Below are 25492 nucleotides of genomic sequence, written 5' to 3'. Positions count from 1 at the left end.
GCTTATAAAAATACACCTTCAATTGTGCAGCAGACAGACACATGATATTTGCAGGCACACACAACATATGAAAAGTTAGATTCTCAGTGGCTGGGTGTCACGGTAATGGGACTCTGCAGAGGGAGGTGAAAATGTGTTTATGCAAAAATTATAGTCACACACTAAATAAGGTTTCTTTTCCCCCTCTTCTATTACTGGTATAAGACTCACTTTCAAAGTGGGCAAAAATTTTCAAAGTGGTTTTAAAAGGTCTGACTTTGTATGAAGAAACGATTCTTCTTTTCACTGGGAAAAATGTTTGCTTAGAAAACTTTACTAAAAGCAATAAGAATAAGTTGATAAATAAAATATTATAATTTTATTTTTAGCACTAGGAATTCAAAATAATGCCTACATATAGGCATCCATTTGCAATTGAATTAACACAATTTAGAGCTTTTTTATTACGTTAAAAATTCAAATTCTAGAAGAATTAGACTGCAATGCTCTCACTTATCTTTTTTAAAAAAGGATTTTATTTATTTGTTTTTAGAGAGGGGAAGGGATGGAGAAAGAGAGGGAGAGAAACATCAATGTGTGGTTGTCTCTCATGCTCCCCCTACTGGGGACCTGGCTCACAACCCAGGCATGTGCCCTGACTGGGAATCGAACTGGCGACGCTTTGGTTCGCAGGCCTGCACTCAATCCATTGAGCCACACCAGCCAGGGCTCACATATTCTTTTATTTTTTTTCACATATTCTTTTTAAAAAAAGATTTTCTTTCTTTATTTTTAAAGAAATGGGAAGGGAGGGAGGAATAGAGGGAGAGAAACATTGATAAGAAAGAGAAACATCAATTGTTGTCTCTTGCACAGCTGGGGACCTGGCCAACAACCTAGGCAACCTAGGCACCTGCCCTGACTGGGAATCGAACTGGTGGCCTTTTGGTTTGCAGGACAACACCCAAACCACTGAGCCACATCACTTATTTTAATTGAGAGGAGAGATAGAGATATATGCACATACCAATGAAAAGTGTACATGTGGGGTGAATTTATAAACTAAAATGTTTTTGCCTATATACTTATCTTTCCTTCATGGACAAAGACAACAGTATTGTGATTACCAGAGGGAAGGGGGTTGGGGGGAGGTAGAAGAGGGTAAAGGGGAACGAATGGTGATAGAACGAGACTTGACTCTGGGTAATAAACACACAATACAATATACAGATGATGTATTGTAGAATTACTAAAAATACTCACCTTTCCTTATTAATAATATCCAAATGTTTAAAAAATCCTCAAAATAAGATTAAGAATGTTTTATTAATTGTGATTTACCCACCACATACATATTCTTCAGGTACAGCTTTTCAATGAATGGGCTTTCTCTTTCCCAAAGCAGAATATTAGAACCCCAGAAGGGCATTAGCAGTGGCTTTCATGGGGGTCTAGACACCATCTAAGCCATTTGAAATCTCAAAACACTTCCTACAGCTGAGAATTGTGTGTCTTTTCAAATGCAGAAAAGGAAACATTAAGGGTAATAAATGAGAATAGTGAGGCTGTAAAATGTGTCAGATGCCAAATGAATTCTTTTGGGGGTGGGAATGGAGGACAAAATGAGAATCACTGAATTAAATAGAAAAAAAATCAGGGTCTTGGTTTCAGGTGCAATGCAGAGTATCTTAGACAGTGATTTCAGTTTTAATCAACTCATTACAAAGGGCAACCTTGTCCTACAGTTGAAATTTTTCGCATACTTATTATGGCTTTGCCATACAACAGCATGTTAACAATCTGTACATTCAAAAGGATGCTTACAAACTTCATTCATATTAAAATCTATGCAGAATTGTTGGCAATACAGTAAGAATAATATTAAATTCTGTAAACCATGGCATATCACATTTTACATTATGCAAAGAGACAATATTTACAAGTCTTTAGGAGTTTAAATATTTTATCCACTAACATAAATGATAATTTAGCTAAGTGCAGGACAAAACCAGTGTTATTAATTGCATGTCCTTTGAAAGCAGATAAGAATAAAACCATTTCTAAAAGCTACCAAAAGCTTCTTTATGTCTGTTCAATAAGGGATTACAGAGCATTAAAGTAGCCTAGAAAAATGATGCATATTTAGAAACAGTGAGTATGAAAATTATAAGGCAGCATGCTCAAAACAAGTTTTTGTTTTTTTAACGCCAGTACTAATTAATGTTTTATCTTTAATAACAACTATACATATACACGTGTATTTATTTAAAAACAGAGTGCAAAACACAAGCCTCATTTAACAAAAAAAAGATGTGCAAATTTTCTTTTTAAACCAACACAAATAAAAGAGTGAGGAGAATATTCTACCATTATAAAGAATAAGTTGAAGAGAGCAATGAGACCATCTTCATTCCAAGATCACCTACAAGGCACTAAGGGTAGGAAATGACAGGTAACACAGAAGTGACTGAATAAAATTCCTCAGTCAGGTCGGAATATGGGATATTTTGGTAAGAATTCTATTAGTATTACCTGAAAAATAAAAGCAGACAACAATATATTGACAAAATAATTTTCATTTACTATAACTTATATATAACCCAAAAAGTCTATAATCATTTTTCTTCTACTATAAAGTATGTGAAATATATAAAACAGTTATAAAAAGAACTTACCACACATTTTCATTAGATAATAAATTAAATCAAAACTGTTGGACCATAGCAACAGTTTTTATTATCTGACTTACAATAACTATTTTTTTAGGTACAAAAAAGTAAACCCTATTACATTATTATGTCCTTTCATACCTTCCCTGCACCCCCCTTCTTTTAGCAAAGTGGAATGGATTAAAATTGTGCTATCCAGATTAGAAAAATACCTTTATCTGTATTACAACTACATATTTTTCAATTCGAGTTGCTATTTGATTGAGTATTACTATCTTTTACAAGTTGTTTATAAAAAATAATAGTGTCCAAATGGATTGATTAAAATACATTAATTAAAGGTTTGAAAATATAATTATGAAAACCTAAGATATTTATGAACTTATATAAATTTAACACGTAATTTTATAATAGTAGATTTTAGGTTTGTGGTCCTTTGTACATTTTCTCCCCGAAAGTATGCAAAGTGAAGAAAGATACCATGATAATCCTTATTTAGGAAATGGAAATGCAATATTTATTATTAAATATATACTACATGGCAGCAACATGAAACAAATAAATTTCATATTCTTTTCAATGTTAATAATGCTGAATTTGTCACATTGGTTATATGTGAAATTATGTTTTATGATTAAGATGCATAGCTTTCAGTAAAAAATACAGGGTCCAGCACAAATAACGCTCCTTTTTATTACAAAGTCATAAGTATGTGATTCTGTAACATAACAATATCACATTCAAGCACACCATATGACATTTTAGGTCAAATGTTCAAATTGCTGTCCATCTCACGAGAGACATTCACACACCCTACCAACCACACTCAAGCAGGTGTTAATTCTGCCAGACCCTGTATAGAAACTATGGTTTCTTCACTAAAAGTTAAATATAAGCTAAGTTAAAAAAAAAAGCCAGAAAAATAAATACAGAATTCAGAAGTCAGTTCCTACGTTATGCAAGTTTTGCCAAGGTTACATTTAGAAATATTTTGTTCAACACCAGCTGTGCCCATTGCTGTATGCAATGATGTGCACCTATGTTGAAAGAACATTAAGGTTGTGCAATATTTTCATCTGAGCACATTAGCTGAGATTTTTCTAAGATCTAAATAACTGCTAGCTTTCAAGATATTTTATGTTGGCTACAAATCTAAAGAAGGTGAAAGAAAACCCTCTATGTTACAACTGACAAAAGTTCAGGATGAGGAGAAAAGCGGTAGAAAGATGATTTGACAAATGATAAATATGGTAAAATGTAACAATTAGAATGAGATCCAAAAAAGTTGAATTAAAAACAACTGTATACTTACATACTCCATCATATTGCTAGTTTCACATTTCCTTTTAGTCAACTTCCAGTGTAAAGCAAGCTAAGAAAGTACAGTTTGTTAAGCATTTTGATATCAATTTATACTAATAATTACCTATACATTTGAATAAATTACAGAAAACAATCTAGGAATAAGCGTAAGATCCAAATCATAGCATTTTAAATTACTTGGTAAAGAATATACATTAAACATTCAGTATTAATTCTCTAGTTCATTCTTTTGTGACCTGAGAAATCCCCACTTTTTCAATTTAATAATACAAATATATGAATGGGGCACTTATTTGTTTAAACTTCTTACCTTGTGATATAATCTGTTATTTTCCCATTCTAACAACTTCTGAATTGATCTTCTGGTCTGAGAGAAAGAATCAAGACTTTGTTACAAGATGGCTTGAGCAGCTTTGTAAACTATGTGTAGCTATATTTTTCTGCTTACTTGTAAGATCTCATTATTTTCTCCTCTTGTTTTTCTTATTAGAAATCAGAAACAAAACAAAACAAAACAATGTAACTCACAGAAACTGCCAAAAGAGGAGCAATGTTTTGACTGGTTATTATACTATTATAAGATTGCCCTTTCTCCCTCTCATATACAGGGTCCAGCACAAATAATGCCCCTTTTTTATTACATAAAAATCTTTTATTACAGCCCTGGCTGGTGTGGCTCAGTGGATTCAGCACTGGCCTGCAAACCAAGGGGTCACCGGTTCGATTCCCAGTCAGGGCACATGCCTGGGTTATGGGCCAGGTCCCCAGTAGAGGGTGCGTGAGGCAACCACACATTGATATTTTTCTCTTTCTCTTTCTCCCTCCCTTCCCTTCTCAATAGACAAACAAACCAATAAATAAAATCTTTTATTACAAAATCATAAGTGTGGAATTCTGTAACACAACAATATCACACTCAAACACACCATATGACATTTTAGGTGAAATGTTCCAATTGCTGTCTACCTCATGAGAGACATTCACGTATTCTACCAACCACACTCAAGCCTTACTTCTGCTGGACCTTGTATAAACACACATACATACACGAATATGTGAAATTTTAATATATGCATTTCAAAATGAAATATGTACAAATTACTGTTGTGAGTTCATTCACTGAATTATTGTGAAAACATCATTAACACTGCTAGAAGTCCATTTATAGATTTAATCTACATTTTCATGTACTTTTTCGCAGGGGTATTTTTTCAGTATGCATGCAGTATGCGAAGTTAATCCAATTTCTCACAGAATAATTTCCTATCAGAGCTCCTAGCACAATGCCTGGCATACAGTAGTCAGTCAGGGTCTACCGGTTCAATAAAAGCAAGTCAATATACATCAGAATATCCACTGAAAAGAACATGTTAAAAACAGCCAGTCAGAAACTTGCATTGGGAGGTAAAATATAAACAAGAGAAACAACACTGTAGTAAACAGAAGGGCAGAGGCTAAGTTTTTCCATTTGGAGTGCATATATTTTGTAAGGAGAAAAAAAGTTTTCAAAACACTTGAAAACATTAAAGTACAATATTACTGGGCATTTTTGATTTTTATTTGAAGAGTTTTATAAAGTTCCTGGTAAAAAGGTCATCAGGCATTGTTAAATTTTAAAACTACTCCCTAAAATTAAATGATTTACAAATCAGACTATATCACTGAAGTGATTTCCAAAGCACCAACACAAGAAATTACTCTAACTGTTCAGTTATGTAAATTAACAACCAATGGCAACAATACCAGCTAGAGTTTACCATGGGGACCTTGTACTTGACAGAATCTCTTTAAACAAAATCAAATAGTTAACAAAGAAAGAGATTAAATTAGTAATTATAAATCTTTCCACAAGGAAAAACCCAGGTCCAGATGGCTTCAATGAGGTATTCTCCTAGTTAAAGAAGAAATAGTACTATGAATATAAATACAAAATTCTCAACAAAACACTAGCAAGCTGAATCTACCAACATATGAAAGATTATATACCAGGACCAGGTGGAATTTATCCAAGGAACACAAAAATATGTTGATGTAGTACATTATATTAATAGGACAAAGGACAAAAATCACATGACCATATTCATTAAAATTTAGAAAGCTCATCAAGATTTAGAAAAAGCATTGGACAGAAATCCTATACCCACTCATAATAAAAATCCTAAGAAATAGAAATAAAGGAAACTTCCTCAACCTGATACAGGGCATCTATGAAAAATGTACAGCTAACATCATTCTTAACAGAAGGAGACTAAATGTTTTCCTCCTAAGATTAGTAATAAGATGTCTCCTTCCACTACTTTTTTTCAACATTGTACCAGAAGTTATAGCCACTGTAATTACACAAATACAAAAAATAAAAAGAATCTAGATAGGAAAAGAAAAGTGAAATCTTCATTTGCAAACAACATGATCTTTTATAGAAAAAACCTTAAGGAATTCCCTAAAACACTACTAGAACTAATAAGTTCAGCAAGTTTGCAAGAAATAAGATTGGTATAGGTAGAAATATGGATCCAATGATCTTCACACCTTGAAATTAACACCTGAAAATGTTATGTTACATTGCAAAAAGGACATAGGAGGTATAATTAAAATTACTAATAGTTTGACTTTAAAATAGAGAGATTACCCTGGATTATTTTGGCAGACCCAATGTAATTCTATGAGCCCTTAAAAGCAGATAATCTTTTTCTGGCTGATGGAAGGATAGTCAGAGGGGTTTGAAGCACAAGAAAAACTTGAATCACCATTGCTGGCTTTAAGATGATAAAGGCCACAGAGAATATATAAGATAGAAATAGTTTCTGCCAAAACCTGAATTAGCTGAGAAGCAAATTCTTTTACAGAATATCCAGAGAGGAATGCAGCCCTGCCAGTACCTTTATTTTGGCCTTGTGAGATCTGAGTAAGAGAAGTCAACTGAGCTACACTGTATCCAGACATTTGACTGTTAAATACTAAAAGGGGGTTGTTTTAAGCCATTAATTTTGTAGAAACTGGTTACACTAGATGGAAAAATAATGTAAGGGTCAACATAAAAAAATCAATTGTATTTCTTTACACTTAGGAAAGAACAATCTCAAAGCGAAAGTAAAAAGGCAATGCCATTCACAGTAGAACTAAGAATAAAATATTTAAGAATAAATTTAACAAAAAGTGTAAATTCTGTAAACTGAAAACTAAAAAATTGTTAAGATAAATTAAAGAATACATAAATAAACAGAAAGATATCTCATGTTCATGAATCAAAAACATTTACAACAAATGGTGCTGGCACAATTAAATATCTAAAAGAAAAATGATAACTCAAAACTCTACTTCATACTATTCACAAAAATTAACTCAAAATGGATTAAAGACTTAATTGTAAGAGGTGAAACTTCAAAACAAGTAGGAGTAAATCTTTGTGATAAGTTAGGCAAAGTTTTCTCAGATATGATGCAAAAACCACAAAAAAATTAAAAGTAAGAAATTTTACTTAATTAAAATGCAAAACTTGTGTGTGTCAAAGATACCAGCAAGAAAGTGAGACCTGCCCTGGATGGAGTAGCTTAGTGGACTGGGCGCAAGCTGCAAGCCGAGGGGTTGCTGGTTCAATTCCCAGTCAGGGCACATGCCTGGGTTTCGGGCCAGGTCCTCAGTGGGGGGACCTCATGGGAGGCAGCCACGCATTGATGTTTCTCTCCCTCTTTCTCCCTTCCCATCTCTCTAAAAGTAAATAAATAAATAAATAAATAAATAAGACCTCTTCCCAATGGCCACGTGAAGACCTTTCACAAAAGAAATTAAAAAGACAATTACATTTACAATAGCATCAAAAGAATAAAATAATAAACTGAAGTAAGTAGGTAAAAGACATACACAGGAAAGTACAAAACACTGATAAAATAAAGACATAAATGCAAAGACATCTTGTATTCATGGATTGGAAGACTTAACATTGTTAAGATAACAATATTATCAAAAAATGGAAGGCCAAGATTGCAGAAGATTAGTAGGATTTGTCTTGTACTGCCTTCTAGAACCAAACTGAAAATAAAAATAGAAAGATCCAAGATGGTGGAAGAGTAATTAGAAGCTACACTACCTCCACTCAGGACCAATCTAGAATTACAACTAAATTGTAGAGAAAGTATCCTGAATAACCAACTGAACACTAGTTGGAGAGAAGCCTTATAATGAAGGACAGAATCCACTTCACCACAGCCTGACTTATAGGGAGTCCGTGGAGGCATGAGAGGTCTAGTTGGGCATCCATGGGTGGCAACTGAAGTTCCAGAGGGATATTTCAGCAGCCGGGGAGCTCCCCCTGAGAAGTGTGGGGTCTAAACCTCAAGCTGGGCTCCCTAGCCTACAACACCAGAGCCAAAAAGAAACACAGATAACATCCAGCTGTGAAAAGCAGCAAGGTTTTTATCTGTCAGAGAGAGATAGCTGGATGTAGAGTGCCTCTTAAAGGGCCAAAGCACAAAATTTCATTTGTAGCCACTTACCCCAGGCTCCCACAGAAAGAGAGAAAAGTGGACTAGAGACATGTGAGGACTGTGTGTGGCTGATGGCTCTGGGGAGAGAACTGAAGAAACAGCCTCCAGGATTCTTGTGCTGAGTCATTCCCCATACTGTAGAAGCCATCTTTCTCAGGCAGAGCACTCCCCTCCAAGTGGCATCAGCCTGAGGGGAAGCAGGAGCTCCGCACAAAGGAATTATTCTGCCCTACTTTGTGGAGCTTAATCAAGGCTGCTGATTACAGCTTGAGGCTATATCACTGATCAGTTTAACAACTAAGGCAGAAAATACAAAGCAGCAGCCAAAATGGAAAGACAAAGAAATGGACCCCAAATGAAAGAACAAGAGAATTCTCCAGAAGAACTAGATGAAATGGAGGCAAGAAATTCATCACATAGAGAGTTTAGAGTGATGATTATAAGGATACTCAATAGCATGAAAAAGACATAGAAACCATAAGAAAGACCAGTGAGAAATAATGCAATATCTGAAATAAATAATACACGGGGAGGAATAAACAATATGTTAGATGAAGGAGAGGATCAAATCAGTGATTTAGAAGACAAGGTAGAAAAGAACACTCAAGCAGAGCAGCAAAAAGAAAAAAGAATTTAACTCCGATCACTTGGTTGAGAGCCCACTGCAGTAACCGTTATGCCTCAGGACCCCACAGAAAAAAAGAATTTAAAAATATGAGCTTAAAAAACATTTCGGACAACACTGAAGTATAACAACATTCACATCATGGGAACACAAGAAGGAGAAGAGTGCGAACAAGGGATCAAGAACCTATTTGTAGAAATAATGACCGAACACTTCCTTAAATCTGGTGAAGAGAAAAGACACACAAGTCCAGGAAGCTCAGAGAGTCCCAAACAAGTTGAACCCAAAGAGGCCTACATCGAGATGCATCATAATTAAATTGGCAATGTTTAAGACAAAGCGAGAGTCCTAAAAGCTACAAGAAAAAAGCATGTAGTTACATACAAAGGCGCACCAATTAGACTGTCATCTGATTTCTCAACAGAAACTTTCAGGCCAGAAGGACGTGGCATGAAATATTCAAGGTGGTGAAAAGCAAGGACCTACAACCAAGACTACTTTACCCAGGAGGGTTATCATTTAAAATCGAAGGAGAAATAAGGAGCTTCTCAGAAAAAAAAAAAGATAAAGGAGTTAACACCAAACTAGTGCTGCAACAAATGTTAGAGGGGTTGCTTGAAGAAGAAGAAGAAAAAGAGAAAGAAAAAGGACAGCAAAATAGTCTAACAATAAAATGACACTAAATATGTATCTATAAATAATACCTTAAATGTAAATGGCTGAAGCTTTACCCAAAAGAAACAGGGTAGCTGAATGGATAAGAAAACAAGACCCAAATATATGCTGCCTCCAAGAGACTGATCTCAGATCAAAAGATACACACAGACTAAAAGTAAAGGAGTGGGAAAAGATATTTCATGCAAATGGAAAGGAAAAAAGAAGCTGGGGTAGCAGTACTTATATATGACAGAGCAGACTTTAAAACCAAGGCTAGTAAGAGAAAGGACACTACATAACAACAAAGAGAACAATCCAACAAAAGGACATAACCCTAGTAAACATTTAGGCACCCACCATAGGAGCACCTAAATATGTAAAGCAGATCTTAATGGACATAAGGGAGAGAACAACAGAAATACAGTCATAGTTGGAGATTTTAAGACTCTATTGACTACAATGGATAGATCTTCCAGACAGAAAATCAACAAGGAGACAGCAGCCTTATCCACACTCTAGATCAAATGGATTTAATTGATGTCTTCAGAGCATTTTACCCCAAAGCAGCAGAATGTCATACTTCTCAAGTACACATGGAATGTTTTCTAGGAGAGACCACATGCTAGGACACAAACCAAGTCTCAATAACTTCAAAATGATTGAAATCATATCAAGCATCTTCTTTGACTAAAATGCTATGAAACTAGAAATCAATCACAAGAACAGTGAAAAACATGTGAAGACATGGAAACTAAGTAGCATGTTATTAAACAGTGAATGGGTCAACAATGAGATCAAGGAAGAAATCAAAAGATACCTTGAGGCCCAGAGACATATGAAAAGATGCTCAGCATCACTAGCCATCAGAGAGATGCAAATTAAAACCACAATGAGGTACCATCTCACACCAGTCAGAGTGGCCAGCATAAACAAATCCACAAACAAATGTTGGAGAGGATGCGGAGAAAAGGGAACCCTAGTGCACTGTTGGTGGGAATGCAGACTGGTGAGGCCACTGTGGAAAACAATATGGAATTTCCTCAGAAAACTAAAAATGGAACTGCCCTTTGACCCAGCAATTCCGCTGCTGGGATTATACCCTAAGAACCCTGAAACACCAATCCAAAAGAACCTGTGCACCCCAATGTTCATAGCAGCACAATTTACAATAGCCAAGTACTGGAAGCAACCTAAGTGCCCATCAGCAAACGAGTGGATCCAAAAACTATGGTATATTTACACAATGGAATTCTACGCAGCAGAGAGAAAGAAGGAGCTTATACCCTTTGCAACAGCATGGATGAAACTGGAGAGCATTATGCTAAGTGAAATAAGCCAGGCAGTGAGGGACAGATACCATATGATCTCACCTTTAACTGGAACATAATCAACAAAGGAAAAGAGCAAGCAAAATACAACCAGAGACATTGAGGGGGGGGACAGTCTAGCAGTGGCCAGGGGGGAGTGGGGTGGGGACAGTGGGAAGAGGGGATTGCAGGAGCTATTATAAAGGACACATGGACAAAATCGGGGGGGGATGGTGGGGGTGGGGGAGGGAGGTGAGTTCGGCTGGGGTGGGGGGGAGGTAAGGGGAGAAAAGGCATACTACTGTAATTGAATAACAATAAAAAAATAAATTAAAAAAAAAGATACCTTGAAACAAATGAAAACGAGGACACAGCAATCCATAATCTGTGGGACACTGGGACAGCAATCCTAAGAGGGAAATTCATAGCATTATAGGCCTATCTCAAAAAAAAAAAAAAAAAAAAAAAAAGAAAGAAAGAAAGAAAGAAAGAAAGAAAGAGAAAGAGCTCAAATAAACGATCTAACTTTGCACTTAAAGAAACTTGAAAAAGAAAAACAAACAAAGCCTAAAGTGAGTACAAGGAAGGAAATAATAAAGATCAGAGCAGAAATAAATAGTCTAAAAAAAAAGATACAAAATTTCAATGAATCCAAGAGCCGGTTCTCTGAAAAGATAAGCAAAATTGAAAAACCTTTAACCAGACTCATCAGGAAAAAGAAAGAGGACCCAAATAAAATCAGAAATGAAAGAGAAGAAATAATAACTAACCCCAAATAAATACAAAGGATTGTAAGAAAATATTAAAAACAAATATATGCTAAGAAACTTGACAACCTGGACAAAATGGATAAATTCCTAGAAGCATACAATCCTCCCAAACTAAATCAGGAAGAATCAGAGAATCTGAATAGACAGATGATGACACTAGTGAAATTGAAGCAGTAATAAAAAAAAACTCCCAAGAAACAAAAACCCGAGACTGGATTGCTTCACAGGTCAATTTTACTAAACATTCCAAGAAGAAACACCTCTACTTCTCAAAATATTTCATAAAATTCAACAGGAGGACAGGCTCCCAAACTCATTTTATGAGGCCAACACTATTCTAATTCCAAAACCAGAAAAAGACACTACAAAGAAAGGAAATTATAGGTCAATGTCCCTGATGAACATAGATGCTAAAATCCTCAACAAAATATTAGCAAACCCAATTAGCAACCGCAATGTATCAAACAGATCATACACCACGATCATGTGGCATTTATTCTGGGAATTCAAGGTTGGTACAACATTCATAAATCAACAAATGTGATACACCACGTAAACAAAATGAAGGATACTAACCACATGATCATATCAATAGATGCAGAAAAAACTTTTGATAAAATCCAGAACCCATTTATGATAAAAACTCTCAGCAAAGTGGGACCAGAGGGAACACACCTAAACATAATAAAGGCCATATATAATATACCCACTGATGGCATCATACTCAATGGGCAAAAACTACAAGTGTTCCCCTTAAGATCAGGAACAAGACAGGGATGTCCACTTTCACCACTCTTATTCAACATAGTACTGGAAGTCCTAGCCAAGCAATCAGACAAGAAGTAGTAAAAAAGGCATCCAAATTGGAAAGGAAGAAGTAAAACAGTCATTACTTGCAGATGACATGATGAGTCCCAGAGATTCCACCAAGAAACTACTAGAACTGATAAATGAATTCAGCAAAGTAGCAGGATACAAAATTAATATCCAGAAATCAGTTCCATTTTATATACCAATAATGAACTAACAGAAATGGAAATTAAGAAAATCTATTCACACGTGCTTCAAAAAGAATATCATACTTAGGAATAAACCTAAACAAGAATGTAAAAGACCTGTACTCAGAGCATTATAAGATGCTGAAGAAAGAAACTGAAGAAGATACAAATAAGTGGAAGTACATACCGTGTTCATGGATAGAAAGAATTAACATCATTAAAATATCCATACTCCACAAAGCAATCTATAGAGTCAACGTGATTCCTATGAAGAGTCTAATGATGTACTTGACAGAACTAGGACAAATATTTCAAAAATTTATATGGAACTACAAAAGGCCCTACAAAGGCCTTTTTGTGATTCTGAGAAAGAAGAACAAAGTTGGAGTAATCATGCTACCTAATATCAAGCATTACTAAAGGGCCATAGTAAACAAAATAGCATGGTACCAGCATAAAAATAGACACATAGATCAGTGAAACAGAATAGAGAGCCCAGAAATAAACCCACACCTTTATAATCAATTAATATTTGACAGAGGAAGCAAGCACATACAATGGGCTAAAGATTGTTTAGTCAATAGATGGTTTTGGGAAAATTTGATAGATATGTGCAGTAATATGAAACTTGACCACTGTCTTATACCACACACAAGAATAAACTCAAATTTGATGAAATACTTAAATGTTAGGCCCAAAACCATAAAAATCATAGAAGAAAACATAGGCAGCAAAATCTTGGACATTGGTTGTAGCAGTATTTTATTGGATATATCTTCCTTGGCAAGGGAAACAAAAGAAAAAATAAACAAATGAGACTGTATCAAACTAATAAGTTTTGCACAGCAAAGGAACTCATCAACAAAATGAAAATATAACCCACTGAATGGGAGAACATATTCGCTGACATATCTGATAAGGGGTTAACATCCAAAATTTATAAAATACTTACAAAATTCAACACCCCCCAAAAACAAACAATTAAAATATGGGCAAAAGACCTGAATAGACACTTCTCCAAAGAGGACATAGACATGGCCAACAGACATATGAAAAGATGCTTGATGTCACTAACCATCAGAGAAATGCAAATTAAAATCACAATGAGATATCATCTTACATATGTCAGAATGGCTATTATCAATAAATCAACAAACAAGTTCTGTTGAGGATGTGGAGAGAGGGGAACCCTTTTGCACTGCTGGTGGAAATGCAGATTGGTATAGCCACTGTGGAAAGCGGTATGGAGATACCTCAAAAAATTAAAGATGGATCTGCCATTTGACCCAGTGATCCCACTTCTGGGAATATATCCGAAGGAACCCAAAACACTAATTTGAAAGAACATAAACACCCCTATGTTCATTGCAGCATTATTTTTAATCACCAAGATAGGGAAACAGCTCAAGTGTCCATCAGTAGATGAATGGATGAAACATCTATGGGACATTTACACAGTGGAATACTACCCAGCCATAAAAAAGAGAAAATTTTACCCTTTGCGACAGTATGGATGGACTTGCAGAACATTATGCTAAGGGAAATAAGCCAGTCATAGAAAGAGAAATATCATATGATATCACCCGTATGTGGAATCTAATGAACAAACTAAACTAACAAGGAAAATGGGGACAGACTCACAGATGGAGAGCAGAATTGACAGCTAGTGGCAGGGGAAGGTTAGGGCATGGAGGGATTGAGCAAAAAGGAAAAAGGACTCATGGACATGGACAACAGTGTGGTAACTGCTGGGGGGAGAGAATATAAGGGGACTAAATGCTAATGGGAAAAAATACAATAAAGATTAAATAAAAAAAGAAAAAGAAAGAGGCAAACATCCACCCGAAATAAACATATGAAGACTTTCTGAAGAGGAGACACTTAACCAAGGATGGGCAGAAACCACCTCAAGAGTGGTAGAAAGGGCAGGGATGCAAAAAGTGGCAGTGGGCAAAGTTGGCTGAATGGTTGTGGGAGTTTCTCCCAGAGAGGTTGAGCCTGGATCTCAGACTGGGCTCTCAAACACAGACCACAGGGTTGGGAATCACCCATCCACACAGCATCCAGCAGTGAAAGGCCCTACCATTTGTGCCCACTGGAGAGAGAAGGAGCCCTCTGGACAGAAAGCCACCTTTTTGGTTTTTCTTTTTTCCTCTCTTATGTTACAAGGAGCCAATGAACAAGTTTTATGTTCCCAGCCACTCATCTTTGGCATGGGTGAAGGACCGGCAGCACAGTCTCAAGTGGCATGAGGAGAGTCTGGAGTGGGAGGCTTGGGGGAGAGGTATGGGGAAACAATTGCTGGGTTCAGGTGCTAAGACATACCTCCATACCACAACAGCCATTTTTCTCTTTTTTAAAAAAAATATATTTATTGATTATGCTATTACAGTTGTCCCTTTTCCGCCCCTTCACTCAACTCCATCCTGCCCACCCCCGCCCTCCCACATTCCCCCCCTATAGTTCATGTCCATGGGTCATACTTATAAGTTCTTTGGCTTCTACATTTCCTACACTATTCTTACCCTCCCCTGTCTATTTTCTACCTATCATCTATGCTACTTATTCTCTGTACCTTTCCCCCCTCTCCCCCTCCCACTCCCCTATTCACAACCCTCCATGTGGTCTCCATCTCTATGGTTCAGTTCCTGTTCTAGTTGTTTGCCTAGTTTGCTCTTGTTTTTTTTTTTTTTTTAGGTGTGGTCGTTAATAACTGTGAGTTTGCTGTCATTTTTACTGTTCATATTTTTTATCTTCTTTTTCTTAGGTAACTCCCTTTAACATTTCATATAATAAGGGCTTGGTGATGATGAACTTCTTTAACTTGACCTTATCTGAGAAGCACTTTATCTGCCCTTCCATTCTAAATGATAGCTTTGCTGGATAGAGTAATCTTGGATGTAGGTCCTTGCCTTTCATGACTTGGTATACTTCTTGCCAGCCCCTTCTTGCCTGTAAGATCTCTTTGGAGAAATCAGCTGACAGTCTTATGGGAAGTCCTTTGTAGGTAACTGTCTCCTTTTCTCTTGCTGCTTCTAAGATTCTCTCCTTCTGTGTAATCTTGGCTAATGTAATTATGCCTTGGTGCCTTGGTGTGTTCCTCCTTGGGTCCAGCTTCTTTGGGACTCTCTGAGCTTCCTGGACTTCCTGAAGTCTATTTCCTTTGCCAGACTGGGGAAGTTCTCCTTCATTAACTGTTCAAATAAGTTTTCAAGTTTTTGTTCTTCCTCTTCTCCTTCTGGCACCCCTAGAATTCGGATGTTGGAACGTTTCAAGATGTCCTAGCCTCTCCTCATTTTTTTGAATTCTTGTTTCTTCATTCTTTTCTGGTTGGATGTTTCTTTCTTCCTTCTGGCCCACACTGTTGATTTGAGTCCCAGTTTCCTTCGCATCACTATTGGTTCCCTGTACATTTTCCTTTGTGTCTCTTAGCATAGGCTTCATTTTTTCATCTACTTTTCAAACAAATTCAACCAATTCTGTGAGTGTATTGATAACCAGTGTTTTGAACTGTGCATCCGATAGGTTGGCTATCTCTTCCTTGCTTAGTTTTATTTTTTCTGGAGCTTTGAAGTGTCCTGTCATTTGGGCCTTTTTTTTTTTGTCTTGATGCGTCTGTTACTTAAAGGGGCGGAGCCTTAGGTGTTCCCGGGGCGGGGTGGGGTAACACTGGTCGCTGTGCTGTGATGCTGTACGTGGGGGAGGGGCTGAGAGGGAGCAATGGCGCCCGCTCCACTCTCTGCTGGACCTCAATCTTTCACTCCACTACCCACAATCAAACTGGGCCCCTCTGGTGCTGGTTCCTGAGCGGGTGGGCTTGTGCACGCCCTAGGACCCTGTGGGTCTCTGCAATGACCTCCCCTGTGAGGCTGGGAGTCTCTCCTGCTGCCGCCCCAACCACAACGGGCGTTTTCAATCAGAGGTCTGAGGCTTTATTTCCCCGCACTGGAGCCCTAGGTTGCATGGTCTGCTTCGCTCCCCACCGGTTTGTCCAGTTTATCTGTGTGTGAATGTGGGGCCGCGGGGTGCTACCCGCCGCTCTGCCTGCCCCGTTCTCCGCCACTCTGAGTCCGGCCCTCTCGGTTTATCTGTACGCGAATGTGGGGCCTCAGGGTCTGCCAGTGGTCAGACTGCCTGCCCCATTCGTCCCACACTCCGCCAGTCTCAGTCCCACCACGGCAACGCGAGTCCTCTCTGCCCCGGCTGCCCGTCTCTTCCCCTCCTACCAGTCTGGATGAATGTTTATTTTTTATTTCCTTGGTGTTGGACTTCCTTGCCGTTCGATTTTCTGTCAGTTCTGGCTGTTCAAGGAGGCGCAGTGTGTCTACCTATGCCGCCATCTTGGTTCTCCGCAACAGACATTTTTCTTGAGAAGAGCAAGCCCCTCCCAAGGGAAAGACAATTACCAGACTTTGTACAAATTCCAGCCTCTGGAATCTTCCAAGCCCCTCGTCCTCTGGAATTCCACTTGCCACACCCTCTGGAATCCTGCTTGCCCACCTTGCAGCTTTTTAAAAGAAATTTAAGAAATTCTTTTTCTTACTATCCTCCAACCTGCATCTTATCTCCTACTGAGGCAATAGTAACATAGGTGGACTCAGGGGTGTTAGACTGGCTTTAGGGCATGGGCATCCCATACACTTTTCAAGGAACCAGACTGGTGCTTCCTCTCAGGAGAGAGCCTAGGAACACCCTCCCAGTTTCCGGCAGACCCAACCTCTTGGCTCTGGAGGCCCCACTCGCTTTCCTACTAGGGGCTTTGCCGAGTTCTGGGAAATAATAAGGGACAGACTCATATGTGTGGTGCAGAGATTGGGGAACACTCCCACCAGCTTCCCTGAAGTCTACAGGGTACCTTCCATCAGAGATCGAGGGCTCCCATGCTCCCAATTCCACCAGAGGCCTTTGCAGAAATAGACAAGTCAGTGGCTAGACTAAGACTAAAGGCAGGGCCACAGGCAGAGGCAGGTGGAGGTGGTTCCTATGGTCCCCTCAGTCAGAGTTGACCCACCTCTGGGCCCTGTGCTAATAGAAAGCCAGTGTCGCAGAGCAGCAAGGTCCATCCCAGATGCAGTGAAGCCCAAAGGAGACAGCCACAAACTGTGGATTGCTTGTAGCTTCAAACAGGCTGGTGAGGACTAAATGTGGACAGCATCTGACATTGGCTTACAGCAGTTTCAAACAACCTCAGAGTAGTATCCCCAGGGAGAACCCGGCAGGCAAGCACTAAATTCTGTTGAGACAAATTCCTTTTTGTTCTTTTTCATTATTTTTCTTTTGCATACCTTTCTATCATTTTTTTCTTTTTAAAAAAAAATTGTTGTTGTTGTTCAGGTACAGTTGTCTCCATTTTCACTCTACCACGCTGGCCCCACCCCACCCATCCCTGCCTCCCACCTTCAAACCTACCCTCTTTGGCTTTGTCCATGTGTCCTTTATACATGTTCCTTGATCGCCCTTCCCCTATTGTCCCCCATTATCCCTCTCCCTCCTCCCCTCTGGTTACTGTCAGTTCTTTATTTCAACGTCTCTGGTTGTTTGCTTATTTTTTTTCTTATTTTCTCTAGTTTTGTAGTTTTAAATCTTCTATGTTATTCTTCCCTTTTCTTACTCCATTTTGCCTTCTTCCTTCCTTTTCTTATGTTTTTAAAATTTTATTTTTCCCTTTCTTTGATCTTTAATGGAGATTCCCTGTTTCTATTCCTTATTCTTATTGTCTACTTCCTCTAACCATTCAAAATCATTTTTCTTTCCTTTGGTCATCTCATATTTTTTTTTTCTTATAATATTCTTAGTGTCCTTTCACCTTCATTATTCTTTGTTCTTTTGTCATTGATTTTGCTGTTGTTGTTGGGGGGTATTTTTGCTTCTCTGGATTTTGTTTTCTGTACTGTTTTGTTCTGTCAGCACCTTTACAACAGTGTTCAAGACATGTTGGGGATTGAGCCTCTCAGACAGCCAGATGGTGGGAAGAATGCACCAACGAATGGGCCAACAACAATCAAGAACCAAGTATAACAGGAGAGCACACATAAACTGCATAAGGGGCATTCCTAGAGTATCCAGCTCAGGAAATCAAGGAGACTGCATTACTGAGTCCCATGGACTTCTATCACATGAGGCCACTCCACGAAGACAGGGAGTCAAAGCAGATCTATCTAATTAGTAGAAACAAACAAAAAGAGTCAGCTAAAATGGGGAGACAAAGAACCCCCAAACTAAAGAAAAGGAGCTAAATGAAATTGAGGCAAGCAATTTATCATAGACCTCAAAATAATGGTAATAAGGATGTTCAAGGAACTTAATGAGAATTACAAGGAAATTAGTGGGAGCTACATCAGATGAAAAAGGACATAGAAACCATGAATAAGAACCAGTTGGAAGTGAAGAATGAAATATCTGAAATGAATAATACACTAGAAGGAATTCAAAGCAGGCCACATGAAGCAGAAGATCAAATCAATGATTTGGAAGACAAGGTAGAAAAAAAACACCCAGTCAGAGCAACAAAACAAAAAAAGGCTTAAAAAGAATGACGATGGCATGAGGGAATTTTGGGACAACATGAAACAACAATATTCACCTAATAGGGATACTAGAAAGAGAAGAAAGTGAGCAAGGGATAGAAAATCTGTTTGAAGAAATAATGAAAAAAAAATTCCCTAACCTTCATGAGAGGCAACCACACATTGATGTTTCTTTCCCTCTCTCGCTCCCTTCTCCTATCTCTGAAAATAAATAAATAAACAAATAAATTTTAAAAACCAAATGGAATTTTGGTGTTGAGGAGTACAATAACTGAAAACAAGCAATTCAGTATAAGGGCACAAGAGTACATTTGAACAGGAGCAATGATCAATGAAGAGAGACCAAAAGATATGCAATATCAGCAACACAAAACAGAAATGGTAAATACCATTAAGTATACCAAAGGGGAGCATATATTCAGAATACAGCATCAAGACAAGAGCAAGAATAAAATAAAAGAAATATTTAGTTAAGTCTTGGCTGGTGTGGCTCAATGGATTGAGTGCTGGCCTGTGAAGTGAAAGGTCACTGGTTGAATCCCTGGTCAGGGCAGATGCATGGGTTGAAGGCCAGGTCCCTAGTTGAAGGTATATAAGAGGCAACCAATCAATGTTTCTCTTACACCTCCATGTTTCTCTCTGTCTCTTTCTCCCTCCCTTCCCTTCTCTCTAAAAATAAATAAATAAAAACATTAAAATGTAGGATTATTGATATGCTAAGGTAGTATAACAGATAATATCATATGAAACACTCAATTACTCCCGGACTTCCGGCCAAGATGGAGGCATAGGTAGACACACTGTACCTCCTCGAACAACCAAAAGAAGGACAACAACAATTTAAAAACAAAAAACAACCAGAACTGACAGAAAATTGAACTGCGGGGTCTGACAACCCAGGAGATAAAGAAGAAACATTCATCTAGACTGGTAGGAGGGGTGGAGATGGGCAGCTGGGCAGAGAGTACTTACGGCAAGGTGGCGGCTGGCGGACCCAGCAAGGTGGTGGATTGTGGAGTGAGGTGCGCAAAGCTGCAGCTGGCCGGCGAGGCAGCGCCTGGTGGACCAGGTGACAGACTGCGCAACCCAGAGTTCCAGCTCTGGGAAATAAAGCCTTAAACCACTGACTGAAAACACCTGTGGGGGTTGACGCGGCAGTGGGAGAAACTCCCAGCCTCACAGGAGAGTTCGCTGGAGAGACCCACAGGGGCCTAGACTGTACACAAACCCACCCACTCGGGAATCAGCACCAGAAGGGCCCAATTTGATTGTGGGTAGCGGAGGGAGTGACTAAAAACTGGCAGAGAGTGGAGCAAGTGCCATTGCTCCCTATCGGACCCCTCCCCAACATACAGCGTCACAGTGCAACAAGGAGCATTACCCAGCCCCGATGAATACCTAAGGCTCCACCCTTTTATGTAACAGGCACGCCAAGACAAAAAAAAATGGCCCAAATGAAAGAACAGATCAAAGCTCCAGAACAAATACCACTGAGCAACGAAGAGATAGCCAACTTATCAGATGCACACTTCAAAACACTGGTAATCACAAAGCTCACAGAATTGGTTGAATTTGTTTGAAAAGTAGATGAAAAACTGAAGGCTATGCTAAGAGAAACAAAGGAAAATGACAGGGAACCAATAGTCATGGGAAGGAAACTGGGACTCAAATCAACGGTGTGGACTAGAAGGAAGAAAGAAACATCCAACCAGAAAAGAATGAAGAAACAAGAGTTCGGAAAAATGAGGAGAGGCTTAGGAACCTCCAGGACATCTTGAAACGTTCCAACATCTGAATTATAGGGGTACTAGAAGGAGAAGAGGAAGAACAAAAAATTGAAAACTTATTTGAACAAATAATGAAGGAGAACTTCCCTACTCTGGCAAAGGAAATAGACTTCCAGGAAGTCCAGGAAGCTCAGAGAGTCCCAAAGAAGCTGGACCCAAGGAGGAACACACAAAGGCACATCGTAATTACATTACCCAAGATGAAAGAGAAGGAGAGAATCTTAGAAGCAGCAAGAGAAAAGGACACAGTTACCTACAAAGGAGTTCCCATAAGACTGTCAGCTGAATTCTCAAAAGACACCTTACAGGCAAGAATGGGCTGGCAAGAAGTATTCCTAGTCATGAAAGGCAAGGACCTACATCCAAGATTGCTCTATCCAGCAAAGCCTTCATTTAGAATGGAAGGGCAGATAAAGTGCTTCTCAGATAAGGTCCAGTTCAAGGAGTTCATCATCACCAAGCCCTTATTATATGAAATGTTAAAGGGATTTATCTAAGAAAAAGAAGATAAAAGATATGAACAGTAAAAAGGACAGCAAACTCACAGTTATTAACAACCATGCCTAAAACAAAAACAAAAGAAAACTGAGCAAGGAACTAGAACAGGAACAGAACCACAGCAATGGAGATCACATGGAGGGTTATGAACAGGGGAGTGGGAGGGGGAAAGAGGGGGGAAAGGTACAGAGAATAAGTAGCATAAATGGTAGGTAGAAAATAGACAGGGGGAGGGTAAGAATAGTATAGGAAATGGAGAAGCCAAAGAACTTATATGTATGACCCATGGACATGAACTACAGTGGGGAAGGTGGGTGGGAGGGGGTGTGCTGGATGGAGTGGAGTGAAGGGAGGGGAATGGAAAAACTGTAATAGCATAATCAATAAAATATATTAAAAAAAGAAATACTCAATTATTCCAGAGAAGGTCAAAAAATACTGGAAGCCAAAAATATAAACAAAGACCACCAGGAGAAAAGAATAGAAAAAAATAACAGACATGGCAATTATTTTCCCAATATACCAATAATCATAATACTTCAATTAAAAGACAGAGACTGTCAGAGTGGACCCAAAAATAGGACTCAACTATGTGTGGTCTACAAGACGCCTATTTTGAATGTAAAGACAAAACAGACTCGACTGCCGGTATAGATGACAGCGTAGGCAAACATGGCTTGCCTCTTTGTACAACCACATCGAAATTACAACTAAAATATAGAACCGTCATTCAGAACAGTCAAAAATCAAGTTGAATGGAAGTCTGACAACTACAGAATTAAAGAAACCACATCAATCCAGATTGGTAAGAGTGGTGCAGTCATGGATTGGGCTGGTCCCACATCCACATGTGGTGGATAAAAATTCAGGAGAAATATCTTGGGAGTGAGGATTCCCAGCCCCATACCAGGATTCTCAGTCCAGGGTTTCAGTGCCATGGAGATAAATCCCCACAACTTCTGGCTGCAAAAACCAGTGGGAATTGAGTTGGTGGAAGAAACGTCTGGAGCCCCATGCAGTTCCTCTTAATGAACCCACACACAGACTCACCTACTCAGACTCACTCCCTCTGTGCTCCAGCACTGGGGTGGCAGCTTTAGGGGCACCAGTGGCATGTAGGGGGAGGCTGAGCTATTTGGCATTAAGGCCAGCACAGCTGTTGCCCCTTTTCTGGGCAATTTTCCACAGAGCTGGCAGGCTGGTGCCTATCTGAGACTCCATCAACCTGACTAACACTGTTTGACCCACTTTGGAGATCCGCAGAAATGGTGCCCCACCCAGCGTACAGGCCCACCCAAGCTGCTTTTCCATATGAATAGCTGGTAGTACAATTTGATAAAAACCTGGCTCATGCTTCATACTTCTTAAATCCTCTCAAAAAAGCAACAGTTGGCCTCAGTGAGCCCCAGGCCTGGCACTAGCAGCAGCCTGCTTAGATTCACAGTTTGGCTTTGCCTGGGAGTCTCTAAGCCTAGCACAAGTAGTGGCTATCTCAGATTGCATTACAGCTCAGCCAGGGTGGCCTGGGGCAGAACACAGCTGGGGGCTGACCTTGGCCTGTACCACCCAGGGAAACCCCAGGGCCAGTGCACCCAGGGGACAGCTACAGACAACATCGTACCCCTGTAGGACACCCTGCCCCTGTAGGACATTCACCACACTCTGGGTCATAAAAACACATCTTAACATATTGCAAAAATAGAAATCATACAATGTATGCTCTCAGACTACACTAGAATTAAAATAGAAACCAATAATTGAAAGATAGCTGGAAAATTTCAAAATGCTTGGTGCTTAAATAGCATACTTCTAAATAATATACGGGGAAGGAAGAAATCTCAGGAAAAAAATTAAAGATAGTTTGAATTAGCTCTGAGTAGTGTGGCTCAGTAGGCTGGGTATCCTCCCACAAACAAAAAGGTTGCCAGTTTGATTCCCAGTCAGGGCACATGCCTGGGTTGCGGGCCAGGTCCCTGGTTGCAAGAGGCAATTGATCGATGCTTCTCTCTCATACTGATGTTTCTCTTCTTCTCATTATCCCTCCCTTGCCCTCTCTCTCTAAAAATAAAAAAATAAATTCTTACAAAATTAAAAATAGAACTGTGTTATGACCCAGTGATTCTAACTTCTGGGGATTTATCTGAAGAACGCCAAAACAATAATTTGAACGAATATATGCACCTTTATGTTCACTGCAGCATTACTTACAATAACCATGATATGAAAGCAACCAAAGTGACCGTCAGGAAACGAGTGGGTAAAACAGCAGTGGTACATACACACAATGGAATATTACTCAGCCATGAAAATGAATGAAATCTTACCATTTGTAACAGTATAGATGGACCTAGAAGTTATTATGCTCAGTGAAATAAATCAGCCAGAGAGACAAATACCATATGATTTCACTTAGATGTGGAATGAAGGAACAAAATAAAAGAATGAAACAGAAACAGACTCATAGATACAGAGAGAGAACTGGTGGTTGCCAGAGGGGAGGGGATGTTGGGTGAAAGAGGTGAAGGAACTAAGCACAAATTTCTACCTACAAAATAGTCATGGGGAAATAAGTAAAGCATGAAAAATATAGTTTAATATTGTGATAACTATGTAAGGTACCAGTAGGGATACTGGAAACATAAAGGGGAACACTTTGTAAAGTATATGATTGTATAACCACTAAGGTGTATATCTGAAACCAATGCATAATAAAAAAAAATAAAGACTCCACCAAGAAACTACTAGAACTGGAAAATGAATTCAGTAAAGTATCAGAATATAAGATAAATATTCAGCAATACTTTCCATTTTACACACTAATAATGAACTATCAGAAAGAGAAATTAAGAAAACAATCCTACTTAAAACTTCATTAAAAAATAAAATACCTAGGAATAAACTTAACTTAGGTGATAAATACCCTGTACTGGGAAAAGTATAAATTTATGACATTAACAAAGGAAATTAAAGAAGATACAAATAAATGAAAGCATATACTCTGCTCATGGAAAAAGAAGAATTAACTTTGTTAACATGTCCCTACTACCCAAAGCAATCTATAGATTCAGTGCAATCCCTATGAAAATACCAATAGTGTATTTCACAGAACTAGAATAAGTATTCTAAAATTTACAGAGAACCACAAAAGACTGCAAATAGTCACAGAAATCTTAGTGAAGAACAAATCTGTAGGTATCACAGTACCTTTTTATCAAACTGTACTACAAGATTATAGTAATCAAAAGGGCATGGTAGCGGCATAAAAAAGACACATAGATCAATGGACCAAAATAGAGAATTCAGAAAGACACCCATACTTCTATGTTCAACTGCTATATGACAACAGAAGCAAGAACATATGTTGCTGTAAAGGCAGTCTATTCAAAATGGTGATGGAAAAACAGCAAAGATACATGAAAAAAAAAAACTATACTAAAACTTAAATATAAGACTTGAAATAGAAGAAACTATAGGCTGTACATTTCTTTTTTTAAGTATATTTTATTGATTATGCTATTACAGTTGTCCCATTTTTTTCTCCCTTTTATTCCCCTCCGCCCTGCACTGCCCATCCTACCAGCATTACTGTCCCTCTTTAGTTCATGTCCATGGGTCAAATATATAAGTTCTTTGGCTTCTCCATTTCTTATACTATTCTTAACCTCCCCCTGTCTATTTTATACCTATTTATGCTTCTTATTCTTGGTACCTTTCCCCCCATTCTCCCCCTCCCCGCTGATAAGCCTCCATGTGATCTCCATTTCTGTGATTTTATTCCTGTTCTAGTTGTTTGCTTAGTTTGCTTTTGTTTTTGTTTTAGGCGTGGTTGTTAATAACTGAATATGCTGTCATTTTTACTGTTCATATT

The 25492-nt window shown here is 38.5% G+C and overlaps 1 protein-coding gene across 1 annotated transcript in view; it reads right to left on the bottom strand.

The window, feature by feature from the left end:
* Nucleotides 1–2223: 2223 nt before the first annotated feature.
* Nucleotides 2224–25492, bottom strand: part of CHIC1 (cysteine rich hydrophobic domain 1) — a 53068-nt gene continuing 29799 nt past the window's right edge. Inside the window, exons 4-6 of the mRNA XM_024555290.4 lie at nucleotides 4282–4338; nucleotides 3961–4020; nucleotides 2224–2511 (exon numbers count right to left, since the gene is read on the bottom strand). Of these exons, the coding sequence (XP_024411058.1) occupies nucleotides 2461–2511; nucleotides 3961–4020; nucleotides 4282–4338 (168 nt within the window). The 3' untranslated portion in view covers nucleotides 2224–2460. The remainder of the gene's footprint in view (nucleotides 2512–3960; nucleotides 4021–4281; nucleotides 4339–25492) is intronic.

This window comes from Desmodus rotundus, chromosome X (genome assembly GCF_022682495.2).
Source record: "Desmodus rotundus isolate HL8 chromosome X, HLdesRot8A.1, whole genome shotgun sequence".
In the NCBI taxonomy this organism is placed as follows: domain Eukaryota; kingdom Metazoa; phylum Chordata; class Mammalia; order Chiroptera; family Phyllostomidae; genus Desmodus; species Desmodus rotundus.
This window is presented reverse-complemented; position numbering and strand designations above follow the sequence as displayed.